Here is a 25,596-nt window from a genome sequence, read left to right as displayed (position 1 = left end):
GAAGGACGAGGAAGGAGGGAGGAAGGAAAGGGGGGCCGACCCCCCCTCCCAATTCGGATTGGGCTTGGGGGGGCGCCCCTCCCTTTCTCCTTTCCCCTCCTTTCCACTAAAGCCCATTAAGGCCCATATACCTCCAGGGGGGGGTCCGATAACCTCCCGGTGCTCCGGTATTATCCCGATCTCACCCGGAACCATTCCGGTGTCCAAATATAGTCATCCAATATATCGATCTTTACGTCTTGACCATTTCGAGACTCCTCGTCATGTCCGTGATCAAATCCGGGACTCCGAACTATCTTCGGTACATCAAAACACATAAACTCATAATATAACTGTCATCTAACTTTAAGCGTGCGGACCCTACAGGTTCGAGGACTATGTAGACATGACCGAGACACATCTCCGATCAATAACCAATAGCGGAACCTAGATGCTCATATTGGCTCCCACATATTCTACGAAGATCTTTATCGGTCAAACCGCATAACAACATACGTTGTTCCCTTTGTCATCGGTATGTTACTTGCCCGAGATTCGATCGTCGGTATCTCAATACCTAGTTCAATCTCGTTACCGGCAAGTCTCTTTACTCGTTCCGTAATACATCATCCCGCAACTAACTAATTAGTTGCAATGCTTGCAAGGCTTATAGTGATGTGCATTACCGAGTGGGCCCAGAGATACCTCTCCGACAATCGGAGTGACAAATCCTAATCTCGAAATACGCCAACTCAATAAGTAACTTTGGAGACACCTGTAGAGCACCTTTATAATCACCCAGTTACATTGTGACGTTTGGTAGCACACAGAGTGTTCCTCTGGTAAATGGGAGTTGCATAATCTCATAGTCACAGGAACATGTATAAGTCATGAAGAAAGCAGTAGCAACCCACTAAACAATCAAGTGCTAAGCTAACGGAATGGGTCAAGTCAATCACATCGTTCTCCTAATGTTGTGATCCCGTTAATCAAATGACAACTCTTTGTCCATGGCTAGGAAATATAACCATCTTTGATTAACGAGCTAGTCAAGTAGAGGCATACTAGTGACACTCAGTTTGTCTATGTATTCACACATGTATCATGTTTCCTGTTAATACAATTCTAGCATGAATAATAAACATTTATCATGAAATAAGGAAATAAATAATAATTTTATTATTGCCTCTAGGGCATATTTCCTTCAGAGGCACCAGAAATCCCCTCCCCGCCACCGGTCGCCGGAGCGGCAGGCAGAGGGGAGGTGAATCCACAAACTCACAGGTGGAGATCGAGGGGAGGAATGCTTTCCCTATTCACCTTGCAAGAGGGGAAATAAAAGCTCATGTTGTCGTGTATTACTGATACTATATGACACCCCGCACGTTGTTGTGGAAATATTGTGCAACATTTTCAATGAGGTTCACTTCATGAAATATGAAAATTTTAAATAATAACATAAGAGGTAAAATTGATAATACATGTTATTCTATTTGATTATTGCATAGTTGTAAAATATTTATTAAATATAAATAACATAATGAAATAAAATTTCTCATGTATGTTTGCATCTTGAGGTGAGTCTTTTTTCATACATGTAGCATGATCGTGTGACATGCTTGCATGTTGAAAGAAACAGGGTAGTGAAGGTGGGTCTTCTCCCATGCATATTGTGTGAAGAGGTGGCATGCTTGCATGTTGAAAGAAATATAATAGTTGGGGCTATCTATTTAGATAAAGATTTTCTTTTTTGAACAACGAGAGTTCTTGTGCAAGAGAAATATTTTTCACCTTCCGCGCTGAATTGTCTTTAAATACATGTTAGCTTTATATGAATGTAACTCGTAAAAAGAAACTCGTTATGATCTTTCTTCCCTATGTGGTCATGGTGACATAGTGCAATGTCCCGTTGTTTGTCCCCATATGAATAACGATCATGCCTCTAATGGTTACATTTTGGTATTCAACGTAAGTTTTGATGAGATGTTTTAATTCGATTTGTACTTAGCCATCATCGTTGCACCTATCACTTCATGTATTTTTTTATCAATCGACAACACCGTGGAGCCTGTCGCCTGCCATCCCCTTATTACTGCAACGGTTTGGGAAGGAAGGATATGAAAATTGGTCGCTAATAAGAGGTGTGGTGTTGAGATATTGTAGAATGTTAAATGTGTTCTTTTATCTATATTCCAGGGCTATTATTTGTTCCCGACCTTAGATGACTCATTTTACATTCTATGTGTAGTCTCAAAACATTGCTAGGAGTTATCTGATAACGTCGGAGGTGAGGGTGGGAGAACAAGGGGTAGACAACGTTGGCAACGGAAACGACAATGTCCTACAGGGACCAGGGGGGGGGGGGCAACAACGAGCTACATCAATGCAAGGAGGGGCACAACGAAATAAGCAGTCGAATTGCATCAGGGTGGGTACTGGTCGGGATGCCAAGTGTTCTACGAGAGAAAGAGATGATGAATAGATTAGAGATGGGGTTCGTGAACGCGTTCAGGTTGACATGGTGGACATTCGAACACCCCCAAATCTCGCCACAAATGGGTTTGATTTCACGGAGTCCCGACGAATGAGCTGGATTTGGCGATGCATGTTGGATAACTTTTTTTCTGCCTAATAGGCCAGTAGAGATGCTCTCACACTTTAAGGGTAATATATGATCTATTCCATTAGATCTTTATTAAAGAACAAACAAGAACAATCCAAGACCATCTTAAAAATTATTTTTAAAACTATGACTAAATGAAGCAAGAAAATCTGTATTTTGATATAACATTGACCGCTAGTTTCTGCTACTAGTCATGTATGATTAAAAAACATTCTTTGAGTATTTCTCGAGACAAATGTACATACGACTTCTCGGTTTATAATTTGAATTCTGAGACAACGCTGATGCCAAATTTCACGAAGTTCGACATGAGAATGTTTAGAAACATCACTTTTTATGCATGGGACAGTGTAGGGCTTAGCCGTCACACCTTGTAAGCTAGAAATCAAGCTAGTCATGTAAAGAGCAGTTGACTTTTTGTCCTATGGTTTGTCCCAAAAAGAGAGATTTGTATGCCTCCAAAGATAATGCTGGATCAGAAAATAGTACTTGTCTACGTGGTCGGCACCTAGTAGATGGATGCAGCTAGCTGCCTAATCCCATCGTTCTCTTAATTAATCCTCACATGGGAACACCGGTGTAATCAAGGCAATTTAGTAGTGTTCTCACGCGTCGACAAAGAAGAGATGCATCAATCCACACGGAAGATCAACCCAAGAGAGAATCGAAAACGATTGACATAAGAAAGGGCCATGTACTTCTCTTTATGGATTGTGAGATGTTCACGCTCGGTTTAAGACCATGACTGCAAAATAAATGCAATATAATCTGACCCACAATTACTCCATCGATATGTAATATTCATACTAATATAACATAATTGATATCATTAGATTTGTCCTCGAAATAGCCTACGTATGCCTGGAGTAGTGCTTTTATTACATTGCAAGATGATACCCTGCACGTTATAGCGAAAATGTTTTATTCCCTCCGGTCCATAATAAGCATCGCAGTTTTGAAATAAGATTGAATTATCCTTAGCGAAAGTGTTCTTTTGATCCCGAGCTCATATGCTTCATCATGAACAGTAATATAAAAAGAAAAAAAATCTAAACTTTTTTTTTGTGATAAACATTGAAAGTTTTCACTGCATGCAAAAAATTATGATAAAATGACATTGATGGAAATGTGAAAAAAAATCAATGCTCCAAAATGCTTCCAACAATACTCTTTTCGAAGCATCATTTTTGTTTTCCCCACATTCCCACCAATGTTATTTAACACAATTTTTTGCGTGCAATGAAAACTTTCATCAATGTTTATCACAAAAAAGTTTCAGATTTTTTTTTTGATTTTACTATTCATAAGGGAGCATATGAGCTCGAGTGCAAACACTCCATGTCCTTATCCTTAGTTCCTTGGTTCAAAACCATGACATTTATTTTGGACAGGAGGGAGTATGATATATTTTAACGACATTGGCTTAAATGGAAAATGAATATTTGAAGTAATGATATTATAGCAAAAACTTAAAATACATATGATTTATTGTGTTTGACTATTTTATAGTTGCAGGATATGTGTTAAATATAAATAGCATAATAGAGAGAAAATTATCATGCATGTTTGTATATTGAGGTGGGTTATTTCATATGCATTGCATGTTGATGTGAGCCTTTTTCATGCATGTTGCATGATTTGCATGATGATATGTCATATTTGCAGGTTGATAAAAATAATTTTGTGGGGCTTAACTATTTAGATATAGAAGATACATATAATTACTCCTTCTATAAAGAAATATAAGAGCGTTTGGATCACCACTCCTTATATTTCTTTACAGAGGGAGTATATTAGTCAAAAATGAGTTTGCTTTTTTGGCTCGGAGTTTTAGGATGCCCCAGTTTTGAAATTTACAAAAATGAGCCTTTTGAATTTCGACCAAATCCGAAAAATACACACATCCATAGGGATGTACTCATGATAAAATACATTTCGACACGAGCTAAAATAATCCTGAAAATGATTTTGTTTTATTTGTGTAGCTCACATATTGAACACGATATTTCGTGCATCCCAAATCTTAACGTATTTCAGCATGAAATTTTACACACGTGTAACAAACATCCCTATGCACATGTCTTTTTTTTTTCAGAATGTTTGAAACTTCAAATTTTATTTTTGCATCTATCAAAATCCAGGCTCCATGGCGCCGGGGAGCCAAAAGCAATCACCGCTCAAAAAGAATGAAAAGGTGAAGGAAAGGAGTGTAGGCAAGAGACAATAAAAGCGGGAGGAGAAGAGGAGAGAAAACCAGGGGAGGGAGGGAGACAAATCCCAGAAAAATCGAGGAGGAAGGCGACGACTCGGGCGGAGCGGAGAGAGAGCGCGGCCATGTGGAAGCCATGGGCGCGCGCGGCGTGGACGTCGTGACGACACCTGCCGCCTTCTAGGCCCTCCCCCCGCCCACGCCCACCCCCGCGCCCATGACCGCGCCGCCGCAATGCGCCTCAAAACCCCACCCCGCTCCCCTCCCCGATCTCTGACCCGGCAGGCTTCTTGATCCAGGCCCAGGCATGGCGGAGGCGGCGCCGCCGAAGCTGCTCTACATTGCCGTAGCCGACGGCGGCGGCCGGCGGGCGTTCCGGTACACGCGCCCCGTCCTGCAGAGCACCCTCCAGCTCATGGGCTGCAAGGCTCGCCACGCCTTCAAGGTCACCCCCCTTCCCCTCTTTGCTACTTATCTCGCTGTCCGCGATCTTGATCCCGGAAAATGGAGGGCCGCCAGCATCCGATTGGAGGCCCTCGCGCGACATGCTCGCGTTATACCACGATTAAGACTTGAGGACGAAACCGCCAGCTTCTGTTTCGTTTCAGATGCGGCAGATCCTTCATGGACAGCACATGTCTAGCATAGTGTTCTGGTGCTTTTTCTATTCTTGAATTGCTTGTTCTTGGTTCGAATGATGTAGTTAGGTATGCCTAGCATAGTGTTTGGCGGTAGGACGACTTTGACATGGGAAGGTGACAACTACAGAACTACTGTGCTAATTGATGAGCATACCGTGTTCATCGGTGTATCCAAACTTCCCCCGGATCAACTCACTGCGCTTGGATTAGACAGAAAAACTCTCATGTCCTTTTGGACAGGGCCGTTCTTTGCAACAAAAGGATTGGATCTGATTCAGCGTAGTTCGGATGTCATTCCTTTTCAAGCTATTGTTCTTGTTGCAGACTGAATTTGTCTCATCAAGATCCCGAAATTGTCTTTTGGTGATGCTTTGCTTACGGGTCATTATCATCACATACTGTCACAGCTTGTGTGAATTGCTATTCCTTTCTTCCCTTTATTAGGCTCTGATGAGAGAGACAGCATCATGTTATATGATGTAGACATTTAGGCTTTGCCTTGCATGATCTTTTTGCAAGGGAACTGTAGCTCTGTATCTTGGAATTGACATGATCTCTGGTGTCGGGTTCTCCTCATCGTCCATTTTGGTTAGCTGCGTAAGCAACATGCATCTTGGAGTTGACCTGATCTCTGGTATCGGGTTCTCACTTGATGTAATTTTCCTTGCTCTGGTTTGGTCATGGCAGTTTGGCGTATCTTCTTTTCCTCGTCATCCATTTCGATAACCTGCAAAGTACTACGCCGTTCATGTGCATAACTTCTTTTTATTGGTGTGTAAAGTTTAACAAAGTTTTTTTTGTCACCCCTTGTTGGCACTGTCAGATTAGCAAGAAAGTATTCAGTGTGATGAGGAGTGAATTCTTGGATGCATCGAAGTCGGATAGGGCTATCAAAGAAGAAAATGCTCCTAGCCTGGGCATTGGGGAAGATGCTAATATGGTTAACACAGAAATTCCAGACGCAAGTAGCAGCAGCATGCCCTTCGAATTGTACATGACGCAGACAACAATTCTTATTTCAAGAGAAAAGTTTCTGAATATTGTGTGTGATGCACTCTCTTCTTACAAGTATGTTGGACCAAACCAGAAGGCTGACTTGCTTCTTGCTTGCAGGTAACTTTACCCTATCTCTATCTTATTGAGTTCACAGAAGCAATCCAACAAGCATATTGCTTCATCTATTTAATTTACGGCTCCTAGTAGTAGTCGTCTTTTATCTCCACAACAGAACAGGCTTATGATAAATGTGTGTGCTTAATGTGCTTTGTTATAGTCAAATGATTCCCTTGAAAAGGCCTAAATTATTCGTATGAGCACAGTACATGCATTATGCTCAATGAAATATGCATATATTTCCCAAGCCATTTCATTGCAACCATTGGGTAGCTACCTCAATGAATTCAATGGCATTTAATTTTTGCAATTGTGCCTTTTCCAATTACTCTGATCAGAATTAAGGAGAAAAAGGAATCAGTGACAGTACTCTTGTGTGGGACAAGCGGGTGTGGCAAGTCCACTCTATCATCTTTGTTGGTATGTTGTTTCCTAACTTAAGAGTCTCAGCCATTTCTGGATGGGCTATACTATCTATGGTACACCAGTGACACAATAGTTTGTTACATGCAGAAGCATTTAATGATAAGTATCTGCAAATCAAATATCAATTTAAAGCGCTTTGACTGTTTTCTGATCCATTGTATGTCTTGTTCCTTTTAGAAGATTGCATTATGTATCAAAGAGATAACTGATGCTGACTCTTGCTAAATGTTTAATACAGTCTGTTTGTTTTACCCAGGGTAGTAGATTGGGCATTACGACAGTAGTTTCTACTGATTCCATACGCCATATGATGAGAAGCTTTGCAGATGAAAAGCAAAATCCTCTTCTCTATGCATCAACCTACCATGCAGGCGAATACTTGGACCCTGTTGCAGTTGCTAAGTCAAAGTCAAAGAAGCTCGCAACCGTTTCTCATACCAATGGAGGCAAAGATGGCACTTCAGATGTTAAATCTCATCATGGCTCCTCTGATTTACCTCCTAGAACCGAGTTGATTGGCAACAAGCAAATGGCAATAGAAGGGTTCAAGGCGCAAAGCGAGATGGTTATTGACAGCCTGGACAGATTAATTACATCATGGGAAGAGCAGAAGCGATCTGTTATTGTTGAAGGAGTTCATTTGAGCCTCAATTTTGTGGTGCGTACTAGTCAAGAAACAAGATGGATACTTTATTAGTTAGTGTTCTTCATGTCATACTTGCATTGTTTGCCTATTATATTTTATTGCACTTTGAAGAATTGACTAAGCTATTTATTTTGAATTTCTAATAGATGGGACTAATGAGGAAACATCCTTCCATAATACCATTTATGGTATACATTGCAAATGAGGAGAAGCACATGGAGCGATTTGCTGTACGTGCAAAGTACATGACATTGGACCCGGCAAAGAACAGATATATCAAGTACATCCGGAATATCAGGGCTATCCAGGAATACCTTTGCAACCGAGCGGACAAGCATCTGGTGCCTAAGATTAACAATACTAATGTTGACCAGAGCGTGGCAGCCATACATGCCATGGTTTTCAGCTGTCTTCGTCGACGAGAAGTTGGGGAGCAGTTGTATGATCTCAACACTAACACTGTTTCTGTAGTGGATGAGGAATATAGGAACCAGCGTGCATCTAACTCCTTGGGTTCCAAGGGCATGTTCCAGTTCATTCAAAGGAAGGGGTCTTCTAGGAATCTGATGGCTCTCCTTAACCCTGATGGTTCAGTCACCAAGGCTTGGCATGTAGATTCATGTGATGGCAATGCCAGTGGCAGTAGAAGCAGTGATAAATCAGTAGGAAAGGTTAACCCATCACAAATTGGCAAGGTAGAGTCGGTTAATCTCCAATTTGGTTCCTTCGGGATTAGTGCGTGGCTGAGTGATACAGGTGGCACCAGCCATACTGGGAGTGTAGATGACCTGAGGGCTGATGGCATCGAGGCAGGTGGTAGATATCTCTCCTCATGCTGCAGTTCACCAAAGACATCAGATTGCGCATCCAAAGAGGTACTCGATCTTTTATTATTGATATGATGGTAATATGTTCAGATTTTGTTAGTAGCTGGCTGATGTTATACATTTCCAATCTAACGAACACTATGTCCTTGACAGCATATGGAGGATTATTCAGTCTATGGTAGTGAAGAAGAAGCTGACGATTCACCTGATGCTGAAACTGATGAAGATCTAACTGATGAAGAAAGAGATGCACACGAGGTAGCGACTATGTTATCCAGCAATTTTCCAAGTGGGATTTGTTTCTATAGTAGGAGCGAACATTTGATTGCAGTTGCTTCCTGGACTAACCAGGAATACTACTCCCTCCGTCCGAAATTACTCGTCGGAGAAATGAATAAAAATGAATGTATTTAAAACTAAAATATGTCTAGATACATCCATTCCTCCGACAAGTATTTTTGGATGGAGGGAGTAGTTGATAGCTTGCCTCATTGCACAGCTTGTGCACAAGTAACCTGAGCTTTCTAGATTGCTAAACGTTTTCTGAACAAACCAACTTTTCAGATTGAAGAGGGCTCGGTCGACGAGCACTCCACCAAGTCCGACGAGGAATACGACGACCTAGCCATGCAGGACGTAATGGAGAACGGTAACTGCTCCGACGACGATGAGCAAGCTGCGGGGTCTGGCACCAGGAGCTCGCCGCCCCTCGATGGGAGCATCCTCGGGGCAGCTGATGGTGATGATGCCGTGGTGGAGGGCAGGTACCACCACAACCTGGACCTCTTCACGATATCCAAGGACATGGCTGTCACGCGGTTGCCGTGCGCGTGACGCTGCCACCCAGACTATAACACCCCGGATGTAACTTTCCATCTTTGTAACTCTAACTCTTGCCATTTTCGGCTATGTGATATGATATTCCTTCCGTGGTTGGGTTTTGTTTTTTGTTTTTGCATTTTATTCATGTCATGCATACCATATCATGTCATCATGTGCATCTTTTTTGCATACGTGTTCGTCTCATGCATCCGAGCATTTTTCCCGTTGTTCGTTTCCCAATCCGACACTCCCACATGTACCGGCGCACCCCTCTTGCCTCCTCTCGTGTGCGGGTGTTGAACATTCTCGGAATGGACCGAGCCTTGCCAAGTGGTCCTGGTATAGCACCGATAGACCACCTGTCAAGTTTCGGGTCATTTGGAGCTCGTTGGGTACTCCAACGGTTATCCGCATATCCGCAAAGGCCTCTTTTAAGTTACAGCCCAACACCCCTCCAAAATAGCCCAATAACCCATCTAATTCCCCTCCATGCTCTCGGTCGTTCGATCACGATCGTGTGGGCGAAAACTACACCTCATTTGGACACTCCTAGCTTCCTCTACCTCTATATATAGACCCCTCCCCCGAATTCCGGACGAAACCCTAGCGAATTCCCCTTCCGCCGCCACCGGACACGTCCGGCCGCAGCCGGACACGTCCGGGTCACCTCGTCGCCGCCACGTGTCGCCGCCTGGTTCGCGCCGCCGCCCGCTCCCGCCGCCGGCCCGGCGAGGCCCGGATCGGGCCCCCCGAGCCCCCGAGCCCGCGCGCCCGCGCGCCGCCGCCGGCTGCCGCCTCCGCCTGAGCTCCTCCGCCCCGCCGCCCGGATCGCCCGGACCTCCGCCGCCGCCGCCTCGGCGCGCCGCCGCCGTGGGACCCCGTCGCCGCCGGCCTCCGATTCCGCCCGTCCTTCGCGCCGTCGCCCGCTCCGGCAACCGCCGCCGCCGGCGCCCCCAGCAGCCGCCCCGGCCACTCCTCCAACCTCCCGCGCCCCGACTCCGGCCGCCGTCATCCCCGTCTCCGGTGAGCCGCACCGCCGCCTCGGTCCTCGCGTCAGATCCATATCGACCGGTTGACTTTTTCCCCCTCTCGATTTTCCACTAAGTCATTTTCTGCAGTAAAAATCATTGCATGTCCATCGCATTACATCTTCGCACCCGTAGCTTCGTTTCGTGTGTGTAATATGTCAAATTGTTCGTCTCAAAGAGTACATCATTTCATTCCATTGCATCTTTTGCATTTGAGGTCATCTTGATGCCTGAAATGCTGTTGGAAGAGGGCTTCATATTGTTAGTTTCAGATTCTTATCAGCACGAGCTCTTTTGTCATTTTTGCCATGATTGATGTGTGCATCCTATGGACTTGGTCCCTAAATGTGTTTTGAACTAGGCTATGTCTTCTTTATAGAGGTGCTTACCATGTATTTTTGTGATCAATGTGGTGACTAGCACAAGCATGCAAACTAGGCTTCGTGTTAACGCTGCTTTTAGTTCTTGTTCTGCTGTAATTTTGTTGCCATGTAAACATGTTGCTACAGAGTAATCCATGCATAATTTGAGATACTTCAGTAAGGGTGTTTTGAAAACATGGTTTTGCTCTATCCATCCATGGTCCTGTTTGTAATTATGGAGTAGCCTAGCATGTCATTTTCGTGCTCTACTTTTGCTTCAAAATGTTTCCTGGAAGATTGTTTACATGTTATTCAATTTGGCCGAGGTTGTTGTAGTAGGTCCGGGTATGCTATGATGTTGTTTTTTGCCATGTGTAGCTTCTATGTCATGTCTTCTTGATGGATGTATGCTTAGTTTATCATGAGATTCTCTGTAGTGAGTGCATCGAGCTCACGAAGGTGCCTTCATAATTATTTCAATGCCATGCTTTGTTTGCTGAAATCTGTTAACGAAACTTGCTATGTTTACGTGGGTGCCATCATATTTTCTAGTCCTTTTTGGCTTATGGTCAGTAAGAGACTTTTGATCTATGCTTTGAGAAGATTCATGCCATGTTTTATTTTGCTATTATAAGTTCCTATAGCATGTTGATAACCTGCTCTGAACATTGCTTCGTGCTACTGTTTATGCCATGTCCAGCCTGTTAATTTTTTGCACTTTCTCCATGCTTGTTTGAACCTGTTATGATGTGAATGAGCCATAGCTCAGTGTTCCTCTTTTGTAAAGCATCTCCTGTAGATCATTGGCATATGCTTTTTTTATGTTGGGGTGATGTAGCATAGTTTCTTGTTGCATGCTAAGTAGCATCGCGCTGTTAATCGCAGCTTTCTGCCATACTTGTATTGCTTGCCATTTGCAAACCGTGCATCCGTTCCCGGTGATCTTTATATCGATTTCAACCGAAATCATCTCATCTTTCCAGTGGCATACTTGGTTTGCCAAGTTGATGCCTTGTTCATCCTTTTTCTTCCCGAAGCACGCATATGCATTGCATACCACATCTCGCATATCATGACATGTATTGCATCATGTTGCTTGTGCATTGCACCGTGATTTATTGTGGTTCTTTCTTTGGGTAGAGCTGGGAGACGAGTACGTGCACGAGGAACCTGTTGAGTACGCTTACGAGGATCCAGCCTTCGACAACTCTGAGAACCTTGCATCAAGATGATCATACCTTCGAAATCATTACTATCTTTGCTTGCTAGTACTCGCTCTTTCGCTATGTTAGCCCTACCTGCCTTTGTTTACCATGCCTACCTATTGCCATGTTAAACCTCTAACCATTCTGTCCTAGCAACCCTTTGTCTGGCTATGTCATCGCTTTTGCTCAGCCCCTCTTATAGCATTGTTAGCTGTAGGTGAAGCTGAAGTCTGTTCCAGGTCGGAACGTGGTTACTTTGGGATATCACAATATCTCCTGTTTATATTAATGCACCTTATATACTTGGTAAAGGGTGAAAGGCTCGGCCTTATGCCTAGTGACTTGTTCCACTCTTGCCGCCTTAGTTCCGTATACCGGTGTTATGTTCCTTGATTTTTGCGTTCCTTACACGGTTGGGTGATTTATGGGACCCCCTTAACAGTTCGTTTTGAATAAAACTCCTCCAGCAAGGCCCAACTTTGGTTTTACCATTTGCCATCTAAGCCCTTTTCCCTTGGGTTTTCGCGAGCCCAAGGGTCATCTTTATTTAAACCCCCGGGCCAGTGCTCCTCCGAGTGTTGGTCCAAACTAGAGCACCGTGCGGGACCATTCCTTGGCAACTGGGATTCGTCGGTTCCTGTACGCTTCGCTTATCCGGTGTGCCCTGAGAACGAGACATGTGCAGCTCCTATCGGAATTTGTCGGCACTTCGGGCGGCTTTGCTGGTCTTGTTTTACCATTGTCGAAATGTTTTGTGAACCGGGATTCCGAGACTGATCGGGTCTTCTCGGGAGAAGGTCTATTCCTTCGTTGACCGTGAGAGCTTGTGATGGGCTGAGTTGGGACACCCCTGCAGGGTATATAATCTTTCGAAAGCCATGCCCGCGGTTATGAGGCAGATGGGAATTTGTTAATGTCCGGTTGTAGATAACTTGACACTTGACCTCTTTAAAATGCATCAACCGCGTGTGTAGCCGTGATGGTCTCTTCTCGGCGGAGTCTGGGAAGTGAACACGGTTTGTGTTATGCTTGACGTAAGTAGTTTCAGGATCACTTCTTGATCACTTTTAGCTTCTCGGCCGCCGCGTTGCTTCTCTTCTCGCTCTCATTTGCGTATGTTAGCCACCATATATGCTTAGTGCTCGCCGCAGCTCCACCTTATTACACCTTTCCTACCTATGAGCTTAAATAGTCTTGATCTCGCGGGTGTGAGATTGCTGAGTCCTCGTGACTCACAGATTCTACCAAAACAGATGCAGGTGCCGAGGATACTGGCGCAGATGGCGCAACCGAGCTGAAGTGGGAATTTGATGAGGCCCTTGGTCGTTACTATGTATCGTTTCCAGATGATCAGTAGTGGGGTCCAGTCGGGACGATCGGGGATCTAGCATTTGGGGTTGTCTTCTTTTTATTTGAACTTGACCGTAGCCGGTCTATGAGTGTATTTTGAATGATGTATGATCTTAATTTATGTATTGTGTGAAGTGGCGATTGTAAGCCAACTCTCATATCCCATTCTTGTTCATTACATGGGATTGTGTGAAGATGACCCTTCTTGCGACAAAACCATCATGCGGTTATGCCTCTAAGTCGTGCTCCGACACGTGGGAGATATAGCCGCATCGTGGGTGTTACAAGTTGGTAATCAGAGCCATCCCCGACTTAGGAGCCCCCTGCTTGATTGTTTGCTGGCGATGTTGAGTCTAGAACAAAAATGTTTTGAGTCTTAGGATTATATATATCGGAGAGTAGGATTCTTTTTACTCCTCAGTCCCTTCGTCGCTCTGGTGAGGTCTCCTGACGTAGATGTTTTGACTATCCTCTTCTCAAATTTCACTAATTCTTTTTAGGTTCACGCGGGTATCTTAGAATCGTTCCGATGGTTTTGTGACGAGAACATTGTTCTTGGTGCCTCCTGACATTTAGGGGTTGTGGCAGTGTCCCGGGGAGTTGAGCTCCGAGGTGTTGTCGTCACAATTTTATCGTTGCAGTTCTGGAATACCTGAGATTTGCCGACATCGAAAATCTCTTTTATGCAGTTGTTGGTGAGATAACCCCGATAACCCAGTACTAGGGCGAGCTCGGGAGTATTGCCATAACTCGTAAACGGATGCTTTTCGAAGGTTGAGGTACACGATTTCCTAAGGTTTCTTGGTTATGTGTTGACGGATGGATACAGCTGGATGTAGGGATTGTTAGTTTGGGTGAGATATTGTGCTTCCCCTGTATCCCCAACACCAGATTGCATAACCAGAAAATTTCGGGAGTTTATAGGTGGGATTCAAGTAGCTCTAGCATTTCTTCCGTAGATATTTGGTTTGTGATTGGGTAATCCTTACCAATTATTTGTTCCAGTTGTACCTTGTTTATTTCATTCATCAATCTCTATTCAAGTGGCTTCTCACCTTTATGGACGGGTGATGTTTACTTTGGAATTCATTCGTTCATCCTTGTTCGAATGTTTATTGTGAAGACTATATGTTGCAATTTCTATCCGTTGATTCAACTTGTCTATCTGCCTATCAAGATGCTAACGGATGTCACCCTCTTCAGGATGGCTCCGCCAACGCGTCTGAATCCGGAACGCAATGATGGGAGTCAGGCGAACCCTCCACCTCCACCTCCGCCTCCGGAGGCATGGCAAGCTTTGATGGCAGCCTCTAACGCCCATGCTCAGATGATGATCCAGCTCATGCAAGAGCGCAACCAAGGCCATGGCAACCAAGGGAATCAAGGTCAAGGGCAGTTCAATCATCAGTCTCAGTTTCCTACCCTCAACCAATTCCTTGCAAATCAGCCGAAGTCTTTCAGCTATTGTGTCGAGGCCACAGACGCCGATGATTGGCTCGTGGATATCAACAAGCATTTTGAATGCAGCAATGTCAGGCCTGAGGACTATGTCAAGTTCGCTTCTTTTCAGCTCAAGGATCAGGCAGCTGATTGGTTCCAGCAATACAAGGATTCTAGAGGTGGTCGAGTGATTACTTGGACTGATTTCTGTCGGGACTTTAAAGCTCACCATATTCCTACCAGTGTTGTTGAGAGCAAGCGTGAGGAGTTCCGCAATCTCAAGCAAGGCAACATGTCAGTGTACGAATACAACAAGCAGTTTCAGAAACTTGCTCGCTTTGCTAAGCAAGATGCTCCAGATGAGAAGAGTATGATCTATCAGTTCAGAGGTGGCCTTAGAGAGGATCTGCAGTTAGCTCTCGTTCTTATTGAGCCTACTCAGTTTGATCAATTCTACAATATGGCACTCAAGCAAGAAGGTGCTCAGCTCAAGTGTGAGGCTTCCAAGAAGAGAATCAGAGAGGCAGTGCAGTCGTCTTCTTCCTCACAAGTGGCAGCTAAGCAGCAGAAGTTCTACCTGCCTCCTCCTCCGTTTCGTCAGCCTTACCAACAGAAGAACTCAGGTGGCCGTGGATCTTCCCACCCACCCAACCCAAGCTATCAGAACAAGTCTCACCCTCAAGCTTCAAAGTCGAATGCTCCTTATCATCGTCCGCTCTCAGAAGTGACTTGCAACAAGTGCCAGCAGAAAGGTCACTACGCGAACAAATGCTTAAATCAAAGGCGCCTTCCTCCTCCTCCTCCTGTGAGATCTTCAAGCAATGCAGTGGTCAAGCATAATCCAAAGTCTACAAAGGTCAACATGTTGAATGCAGCTCAGGCAGAGGATTCTTCAGATGTGATCATCGGTAATCTTCCAGTTAATGATATTCCTGCAAAAGTCTTATTTGATACTGGTGCATCGCTTTGTTTCATGTCAAGATCGTTCTTTGCTAAGAATGATTTTGCTTGGTCTTACCTGGATAAACCTTTGGGAGTTGTTTCTCCGGGGAAGTCAATGAGGGCCAACTCGGTAGTTCATGATGTCTCTATCAAGATGGGCGACTATAAATTTCTGTCTTCTCCAGTGGTTCTTGGTGACTCTGATATTGATCTAATTCTCAGGATGGACTGGCTTTCTAAGCACAAGGCTCAGCTTGATTGTGCTGCCAGGCAAATTCAATTGACTCACCCTTCTGAGGATGTTATCATCTATGCCGCTCGTGATGAAACCATTCGGTTATTTTCTCTCAATGAGAAGGGCGAATTGGATGCTATTTCTCAAATTCCAGTCGTTTGTGAGTATCAAGATGTCTTTCCAGAAGAGCTTCCGGGTATGCCTCCTCATCGGCCAGTCGAGTTCGTTATTGATCTTGAGCCTGGAACAGAACCCGTTTGCAAGCGTCCATACAAGCTTGGACCCAAGGAGCTGAAGGAATTAAAGAAGCAGCTCGATGAACAAGAGCGTCTGGGTTTGATCAGACCGAGTTCTTCCCCATGGGGTTGTGGAGTTCTTTTTGTCCAGAAGAAGGATGGCACGGACCGACTTTGTGTCGATTACCGTCCATTGAACAAGAAGACAATCAAGAACAAGTACCCACTTCCCAACATCAATGAGCTTTTCGAGCAACTCAAAGGGGCTAAAGTCTTCGCCAAGCTTGACCTTCCTATGGGTTATCATCAGATTCACATTCGTGAAGAAGATATTCCCAAGACAGCATTCAGAACAAGCTATGGTTCTTATGAATATACTGTCATGTCTTTCGGCCTTGTCAATGCTCCTCCAACGTTCTCCCGCATGATGAATTTTATCTTCAACCCCTACACCAATGAATTTGTTCTGGTGTATCTCGATGATATTTTGGTCTTCTCCAAGAATAAGAAGGATCATGCCAAACATTTGCGATTGGTGCTCGACAAGCTCAGAGAGCATCAATTCTATGCGAAGTTTTCCAAATGTGAGTTCTGGCTTGATGAAGTTCTTTATCTTGGTCATATCATCTCTGCCAAGGGCATTGCTGTTAATCCCGCGAAGGTTTCTGCAGTTGTGAATTGGGAACCTCCTCAGAATGTCAAGCAGCTATATCTCCCACGTGTCGAAGCACGGCTTAGAGGCATAACTGCATTGAAAGCAATGTCGCAAGTGAGGTAATCTTCGCACAACCCATGTAATACATAAGGGAAAAGATACATGGTTGGCTTACAGTCGCCACTTCACACAATACATAAATAAACATCCATCATCCAGATTATACTCAAGGTCCGACTACGGAACCAAAATAAAAGAAGACTACCCCAAATGCTACACAGATCCCCGATCGTCCCGACTGGGCACCTCTACTGATCATCTGGAAACGATACATAGTAACGGCCAAGGGCCTCATCAAATTCCCACTTCAGCTCGGTTGCGCCATCTGCGCCAGTATCCTCGGCACCTGCATCTGTTTTGGTAGAATCTGTGAGTCACGAGGACTCAGCAATCTCACACCCGCGAGATCAAGACTATTTAAGCTCATAGGTAGGAAAGGTGTAATAAGGTGGAGCTGCGGCGAGCACTAAGCATATATGGTGGCTAACATACGCAAATGAGAGCGAGAAGAGAAGCAACGCGGCGGTCGAGAAGCTAAAAGTGATCAAGAAGTGATCCTGAAACTACTTACGTCAAGCATAACACAAACCGTGTTCACTTCCCGGACTCCGCCGAGAAGAGACCATCATGGCTACACACGCGGTTGATGCATTTTAAAGAGGTCAAGTGTCAAGTTATCTACAACCGGACATTAACAAATTCCCATCTGCCTCATAACCGCGGGCACGACTTTCGAAAGATTATATACCCTGCAGGGGTGTCCCAACTCAGCCCATCACAAGCTCTCACGGTCAACGAAGGAATAGACCTTCTCCCGGGAAGACCCGATCAGTCTCGGAATCCCGGTTCACAAAACATTTTGACAATGGTAAAACAAGACCAGCAAAGCCGCCCGAAGTGCCGACAAATCCCGATAGGAGCTGCACATATCTCGTTCTCAGGGCACACCGGATAAGCGAAGCGTACAGGAACCGACGAATCCCAGTTGCCAAGGAATGGTCCCGCACGGTGCTCTAGTTTGGACCAACACTCGGAGGAGCACTGGCCCGGGGGGGTTAAATAAAGATGACCCTTGGGCTCGCGAAAACCCAAGGGAAAAGGGCTTAGGTGGCAAATGGTAAAACCAAAGTTGGGCCTTGCTGGAGGAGTTTTATTCAAAGCGAATTGTTAAGGAGGTCCCATAAATCACCCAACCGTGTAAGGAACGCAAAATCAAGGAACATAACACAGGTATACGGAACTAAGGCGGCAAGAGTGGAACAAGTCACTAGGCATAAGGCCGAACCTTCCACCCTTTACCAAGTATATAAGGTGCATTAATATAAACATGAGATATTGTGATATCCCAAAGTAACCACGTTCCGACCTGGAACAGACTTCAGCTTCACCTGCAGCTAACAATGCTATAAGAGGGGCTGAGCAAAAGCGATGACATAGCCAGACAAAGGGTTGCTAGGACAGGATGGTTAGAGGTTTAACATGGCAATAGGTAGGCATGGTAAACAAAGGCAGGTAGGGCTAACATAGCGAAAGAGCGAGTACTAGCAAGCAAAGATATTAATGATTTCGAAGGTATGATCATCTTGCCTGCAAGGTTCTCAGAGTTGTCGAAGGCTGGATCCTCGTTAGCGTACTCAGCGGGTTCCTCGTGCACGTACTCGTCTCCCTGCTCTACCCAAAGCAAGAACCACAATAAATCACGGTGCAATGCACAAGCAACATGATGCAATACATGTCATGATATGCGAGATGTGGTATGCAATGCATATGCGTGCTTCGAGAGGAAAAAGGATGAACAAGGCATCAACTTGGCAAACCAAGTATGCCGCTGGAAAGATGAGATGATTTCGGTTGAAATCGATATAAAGATCACCGGGAATGGATGCACGGTTTGCAAATGACAAGCAAGATAAGTATGGCACAAAGCTGCGATTAACAGCGCGATGCTACTTAGCATGCAACAAGAAACTATGCTACAGCACCCCACCATGAAAACAAAGCATATGACAATAATCTACAGGAGATGCTTTACAAAAGAGGAACACTGAGCTACGGCTCATTCACATCATAACAGATTCAAACAAGCATGGAGAAAGTGCAAAAAATTAACAGGCTGGACATGGCATAAACAGCAGCACGAAGCAATGTTCAGAGCAGGTTATCAACATGCTATAGGAACTTATAATAGCAAAATAAGACATGACATGAATCTACTCAAAGCATAGATCAAAAGTCCCTTACTGACCATAAGCCAAAAAGGACTAGAAAATATGATGGCACCCATGTAAACATAGCAAGTTTCGTTAACAGATTTCAGCAAACAAAGCATGGCATTGAAATAATTATGAAGGCACCTTCGTGAGCTTGATGCACTCACTACAGAGCATCTCATGATAAACTAAGCATACATCCATCAAGAAGACATGACATAGAAGCTACACATGAAAAGAAACAACATCATAGCATACCCGGACCTACTACAACAACCTCGGCCAAATTGAATAACATGTAAACAATCTGCCAGGAAACAATTTGAAGCAAAAGTAGAGCACGAAAAAGACATGCTAGACTACTCCATAATTACAACCAGGACCATGGATGGATAGAGCAAAACCATGTTTTCAAAACACCCTTACTGAAGTATCTCAAATTATGCATGAATTACTCTGTAGCAACATGTTTACATGTCAACAAAATTACAGCAGAACAGGAACTAAAAGCAGCGTTAACACGAAGCCTAGTTTGCATGCTTGTGCTAGTCACCACATTGATCACAAAAATACATGGTAAGCACCTCTGTAAAGAAGACATAGCCTAGTTCAAAACACATTTAGGGACCAAGTCCATAGGATGCACACATCAATCATGGCAAAAATGACAAAAGAGCTCGTGCTGATAAGAATCTGAAACTAACAATATGAAGCCCTCTTCCAACAGCATTTCGGACATCAAGATGACCTCAAATGCAAAAGATGCAATCGAATGAAATGATGTACTCTTCGAGACGAACAATTTGACATATTACACGCACGAAATAGAGCTACGGGTGCGAAGATGTGATGCGATGAACATGCAATGATTTTTACCGCAGAAAATGACTTAGTGGAAAACCGAGAGGGGGGAAAAGTCAACCGGCCGATCTGGATCTGACGCGAGGACCGAGGCGGCGGCGCGGCTCGCCGGAGACGGGGATGACGGCGGCCGGAGTCGGGGCGCGGGAGGTTGGAGGAGAGGCCGGGGCGGCTGCTGGGGGCGCCGGCGGCGGCGGTTGCCGGAGCGGGCGGCGGTTGCCGGAGGACGGGCGGAGTCGGAGGCCGGCGGCGACGGGGTCCCGCGGCGGCGGCGGCGGAGGTCCGGGCGATCCGGGCGGCGGGGCGGAGGAGCTCGGGCGGAGGCGGCAGCCGGCGGCGGCGCGCGGGCGCGCGGGTTCGAGGGGCCCGATCCGGGCCTCGCCGTGTCGCCGCCTGGTTCGCGCGGGAAAAAAAGCTGGGTGTCCTGTGAATCAGACACCTATCCACGGTTTGCTGCGCCACTGTGCTCTCCGGTGGCACTCCCAGTTAGGAGTCTGCACCGGCGGCTGTATTCATATGAGCTTATGTCGGTGGTTATGACTGTTAGACATACTGATGCTTGTCCAAGCTTACCATATATGAAACTCAAATAATGGAAGGTTGAAATTGCATCTGTAATTGCGCAAGAATCTCTTGGCACTGAAAATAAGCGCAGGAGGTCCTCCGTTTTGAAATGTGCACAAGGTCATGCTTTGAATAACAACTAATCTAATTAATTTTTCAATTTTCGCTCAAATTGGCCCCGCTGGATTCGTTTTTAAAATCATCTTATGGTTGTGATTTTGTAACTTTTAGCAACAGCCAAATAGGTCTCATATTTCTAAGTGGAGGCAACTGGGAGCTCTATTATTAGCAACAGTTAACAGTTGCGAAGCTAGCCTAGAGACAGTGCAACAAATTCAGCTAATTCCTCTGTTGTAACTTGCTATTATGAGAATGCAATTGTCCTGTGATGAAACCAAGAACATAAAAGATAAAATCATTATGGAAAAACTGCTGCGAGAATCTATCAGCACTTGGAAATGTGCAAAGTTTAAATTGCATTAGGAAATGCGCATCCAAACAATTGTCCGTCGGGTCACAATACAATAACTTGTTGTTCTTCATAAGAGTAAAATGCATCCCTGGTCATTGAACTTGAGCCAAAAGCTTGCTTTGTCACTTTACGTAAGAATACGATCATTATATACGACTTCCATTATATACGACTTTCAATGATTATAGACTTACTGTGTGAATACGATCATTATATACGACTTCCATTATCTACGACTTTCGATGATTATAGACTTACTGTGTAACTACGGTCATTATATGACTTTCGATGATTATAGATTTGCTGTATAATTCCGTATTTTACTCTGTGACTCGTCAAAATAGTCCATGTGGTCATTAGTTGAGCACGGTCACAGCATGCTGTCTCACAACCTATGCGGACCCTCCTTTCAGTGGATGAAATAAATAAAAAATGCACTAAGGAGTGATCGGGGATTTTGCGGAACATCAGTAAAATAGAAATCTTTAGAGAAATGGAAACCTTATACACTGATTAAACCCAAGGCAAAAGGATCTACAGGTGTCCTTACTTCCCATAATCTAAACCTAAATATTTTAGCTAAATTGCTTCCATGCTTTTCTCTTCTTATGAATGTTTCTTACTCAAAGAGAGGAAACCGTAAAAACATACATTTTCTCTCCTTTGGAACAAGCAAAATCAGACATGCAATAGCTGTTAAATTTATAACTTCTACCTACAAAGGACGACAAGTGTTCAGCTGTGGATCTGACACTGCTGGACGACAAGTGCAAAAGAGCTACGGTTCGAACAATACTCTACATGAAAGATATTCCACAGATAATACCTGAATACACTGAAACAGAAGAATATACAGTAAGACAGAATCAGGGAAGCTTACTATCAGGTATAGGCAAGATTTATGGAAAGATCATCTACAGATTTATTAATGGCAATCGTGAGGAGGAGGTCAAATATTGGTAGTGAAGAAGACAACTTTAATCAGATTTATGGATTGTCCTGAACTTGAATCTTATGTTCGGAAGATAATCACCCAAACACTAATATTTACCACAACAGCACCAAGGAGACATCCTTACTCATGCTACTAGTATCGTGAGGCATGACAATTATAGGTCTACTGAAAGAAACATCCAACTTAAGGGCGGGCGATCCTTCCATAACAATTTTGCTAACCCAAGATGCATTATGGAAGTAATACCACCCAAGATGCATTAGTAAGACTGTGTTGCGCAAAATCGCACAGAAGAAACACCACCAGATTTCCAGTATCTTGTAATGTAAAAAAGGCAAACAAATAACTCATCTTGGCCATATAGATAGTACGCATATGACAAACCATATGTATATTCTGCAAACCAAAGCAAACAAAAGCTGCAAATAATACATGGGATTTCACGAGAACAAACCAGCTCATTCTACAAAGAATAAGCAATGTGCAGCTCAATATGAGCAGCATTACTCTTCTACTTCCTTCTTAATTTCTGCCATTAGTTCATCCTTGTAATCCTCAAACGAGCCATCATATTTAGTCACCGTGCCATCCTCCACAACCCATATCTGGCTCTTCTCTTCATCGTCACAAACTCGAGATATCAACCTCGAGTCATGGCTAACCAAGACCACACCTCCAGTGAATTCATCCAGAGCGTCTGCCAAAGCATCTATACTTTGCATATCCAAGTGATTTGTAGGCTCGTCCAGTAGGAGAATGTGAGGATTCAACATTGATATCGAAGTGAACACAACACGGGCCTTCTGACCACCAGATAATTTAACAATGGGAGTAAGATGGTTGTGACCTGGCAAGCCAAATTTTCCAAGCTTGCCACGGACAGCCTCCGCTTTGCTCATTCCCCCCTGGTCAGGGTGGAGCCTGAGCAAATACTGAACTGCATTTTCCTCCATCGTTAACAAGTCAACAAAATGCTGAGAGTATCGTCCAATCCTCAGCTTCTGGCTCCTTCTTGCCTCTCCTTCGGATGGGTTAAGATCACCAGCAAGTAAATTTAGAATAGTAGACTTTCCTGCTCCATTGGGCCCAACAATGGCAACACGTGTTCCCATGTCAATGCCAACATCAACATCTGACAACTTGAAGTCCGGACGGTTGGGGTAGCCGAAACCCACATCAATGAGCTGAAGGAGTGGTGGTGTGAGCAGAGTGGGTTCTGGGAAGTGGAACTCGACTTTGTAGTCATGCCACTTTTGTGGCAGATCCGCTGGCTTCACGTTATCATCATCATTTGCCACATTCTTTCCTTTCCCCTTCCCCTTGGCAACTTCTTTATGGGCCTTTGACATTGCTTGGTCTTTAACCTTATCTTGTGCAGCCTTGCTCCCAGTCTTCCTTGCTGCTTTCATCTGCTTTTCGTACACCTCATACTTCTTGTTCATCTCCTTCCTCTTCTGCTCATACCCGCTCTCGAAGTCATCAAAATTACCACGGTAAACATGCAGACTCTTATCGTGCAAATGAATGATATCATTGCACACTGTGTTCAAGAAGTCCCGGTCATGGGAAACCACAATAAGGGTCTTCTTCCACTGCGAGCACAGGTACTGCTCCAACCAAAGCACAGCTCGGAGGTCCAAATGGTTGGTAGGCTCATCAAGGAGCAGCAATGTTGGCTGCATGAAGAGAGCACGGGCAAGCGAGATGCGCATCCTCCAGCCACCACTGAAGGACTTTGTGGACCTTGCCTGCATCGCCTGATCAAACCCCAGCCCCGCAAGGATTTTGGACGCACGCGCTCGTGCAGCATCAGAGTCGCATAGATTTAGCTTCTCGTATACCTCGGCAAGCTTGTCGTTGTCATCGGGGTCGTTAGAGGCCTCAAGCTTTGCCTGCTCAGCCCGGAGCGCTGTGAGCTCCTCATTGGCTGCAACCACTGCCTCAGTTGCCGAGCGGTCATCACCAACAATCTCCTGCTCCACAAGCAGGACATCAATGTTCTTGGGCACAGGCACCTGCCGCCAAGAGAGCAGCTTCAGGAGGGTGGATTTGCCCATGCCATTGGGCCCCACGAGACCGTAGCGGCGACCATGCGAGATCCGGAGGGAGGCGCCCTTGAGCAGCTCCTTTCCTCGCGCAGAGACAGAGAAGTTGTCGAGCACGATGTCCTTGATGTTTCCATCGGCGGCATCGCCGTCGGCGGCGGATCCGGGGACGCGCGCTCCGATGACGACGGAGAAGGCGTCGCGGTCGTCGCGGAGCGCCTCCCGCTTGGCAGCCTCGGCGACGGCCGCCGCCATCATCTCGCGCTTTTCCTTCTTCTTCGAGTCCTTGTCCGAGGGCGCGAGGGCGTTGAGGTCGACAGTGGCGCGAGACGGCTTGGGCTTGGCGGCGACAGCCACGACGTCGGCCTCGTCCTCCTCGTCGTCCGATGGGGGCAGGTCGATCCCGCCCATGTACGACGACGCGGGCGCCTTGGAGGGCTTGGGCTTGGGCGCCGCCTTGGCGGGCTTGGATTTGGGCGCCGTGCCGTCCATCGAGGCTAGCATAGCCGACACGGAGAGGGGTTTTTCCTTCTTGCCGGCGGCGCCCGCGGCCGAGGAGGACGAGGGGGCGTTTTTGCGGCTCGTGGCGGCGGCTGAGGTGGACGAGGAGGCGTTTTTGCGACTCATGGCGGCGGCGGCGGGGGAGAAGAACGGCGATGTTGGGGGATTTGGGTTTGGCTGTGGCGGATGGGGTCCGGGTGGGTTGGCGGCGCGACGGACCGGGAGGAGGCGGGGTGGCGGCGGCGGCGGCGCGCTAGGGTTAGGGTTAGAGCTCCGCGCGGGCGGGGTGTGAGGACAGGAGACCGCACGGGTCGGCTTATTTCCCCTTTTTTGAAAGTCAAAAATATGGCTTTTAAGGGCCTCTTTGGATCGCGTGGAAAAACGAAACATGCCGTGCGCACGACGCTTCCTTCCGATATGCACACGATACTCGAATCGACCGCGGTAGAAGTGCTGCCAAACTGCATCCGACGGTGGCCGCAGCAGCAATTTTATCGTTCCCATAGCACTGCTCGTGGAAAAAATAATCAGCTGAGTCAGTTATGAATTTAATTTTATCTAGAAACTATACTAATAAGTGACAATGCCATGAACCTATGGTAGTGTCATAAGTCTGACCTATATGCCCTACCCAAGGTCACTACCCTAGAGTCAAGGACATTCAAAATATAGCAAGAAGTACTGACTCAAGCCATCGAGTGCAATCTACTCGACCAGTCACCTCACCCGGATACCTCAATTTCACTCGACCTGGATGGAGTCATTCGACCCTACAGGAAACCACTCGGAGTAACAGAAGACCTAGAGTCACTCAGGATGGCAACGGTCAGGCGTTCACTGTGTAGTCTTAAAGATCATTAATAGCACTTTATAGCTGACATTACCAGTAACGCCCTGTCTTAATGTACATTGAACCCCTGTAACGGAGGACGGCTGGGTCCTGACGCATTCTATATAAGCCACCCCCTCCTCTGGGAGAAGGGCCCGCACCCCTTGTGACACACACCCATATTCTAGTCGACCGCCTCAGGGCACCGAGACGTAGGGTTTTTACCTCCTTCGAGAGGGGCCTGAACTCGTAAACCTGTGCGTACAACCTCGCCATAGCTAGTGCATTGCCTCCTCATACGTACCCCCTACTCTTACTACCAGACTTAGAACCACGACAGTTGGCGCCCACCTTGGGGCA

General features: G+C 45.6%; 2 protein-coding genes across 2 annotated transcripts; one reads left to right on the top strand and one right to left on the bottom strand.

Moving 5' to 3' along the window:
• Window positions 1-4,869: 4,869 nt before the first annotated feature.
• Window positions 4,870-9,406, top strand: LOC119277523 (P-loop NTPase domain-containing protein LPA1-like). The gene is made up of 7 exons (XM_037558807.1): window positions 4,870-5,256; window positions 6,276-6,565; window positions 6,904-6,985; window positions 7,248-7,649; window positions 7,784-8,512; window positions 8,618-8,722; window positions 9,029-9,406. The coding sequence occupies exons 1-7, from the start codon at window positions 5,119-5,121 to the stop codon at window positions 9,296-9,298; spliced, it is 2,016 nt and encodes a 671-aa protein (XP_037414704.1). The 5' UTR covers window positions 4,870-5,118; the 3' UTR covers window positions 9,299-9,406.
• A 12,745-nt stretch (window positions 9,407-22,151) lies between these two features.
• LOC119277522 (ABC transporter F family member 4-like) lies at window positions 22,152-24,718 on the bottom strand. Its single transcript, XM_037558806.1, has one exon. The coding sequence runs from the start codon at window positions 24,531-24,533 to the stop codon at window positions 22,365-22,367; it is 2,169 nt and encodes a 722-aa protein (XP_037414703.1). The 5' UTR covers window positions 24,534-24,718; the 3' UTR covers window positions 22,152-22,364.
• Between the last annotated feature and the right edge of the window lie 878 nt (window positions 24,719-25,596).

This window comes from Triticum dicoccoides, chromosome 3B, assembly GCF_002162155.2.
Source record: "Triticum dicoccoides isolate Atlit2015 ecotype Zavitan chromosome 3B, WEW_v2.0, whole genome shotgun sequence".
In the NCBI taxonomy this organism is placed as follows: domain Eukaryota; kingdom Viridiplantae; phylum Streptophyta; class Magnoliopsida; order Poales; family Poaceae; genus Triticum; species Triticum dicoccoides.
The sequence above is the reverse complement of the archived record's forward strand: the minus strand, read 5'-3'. Positions and strand labels throughout refer to the sequence as shown.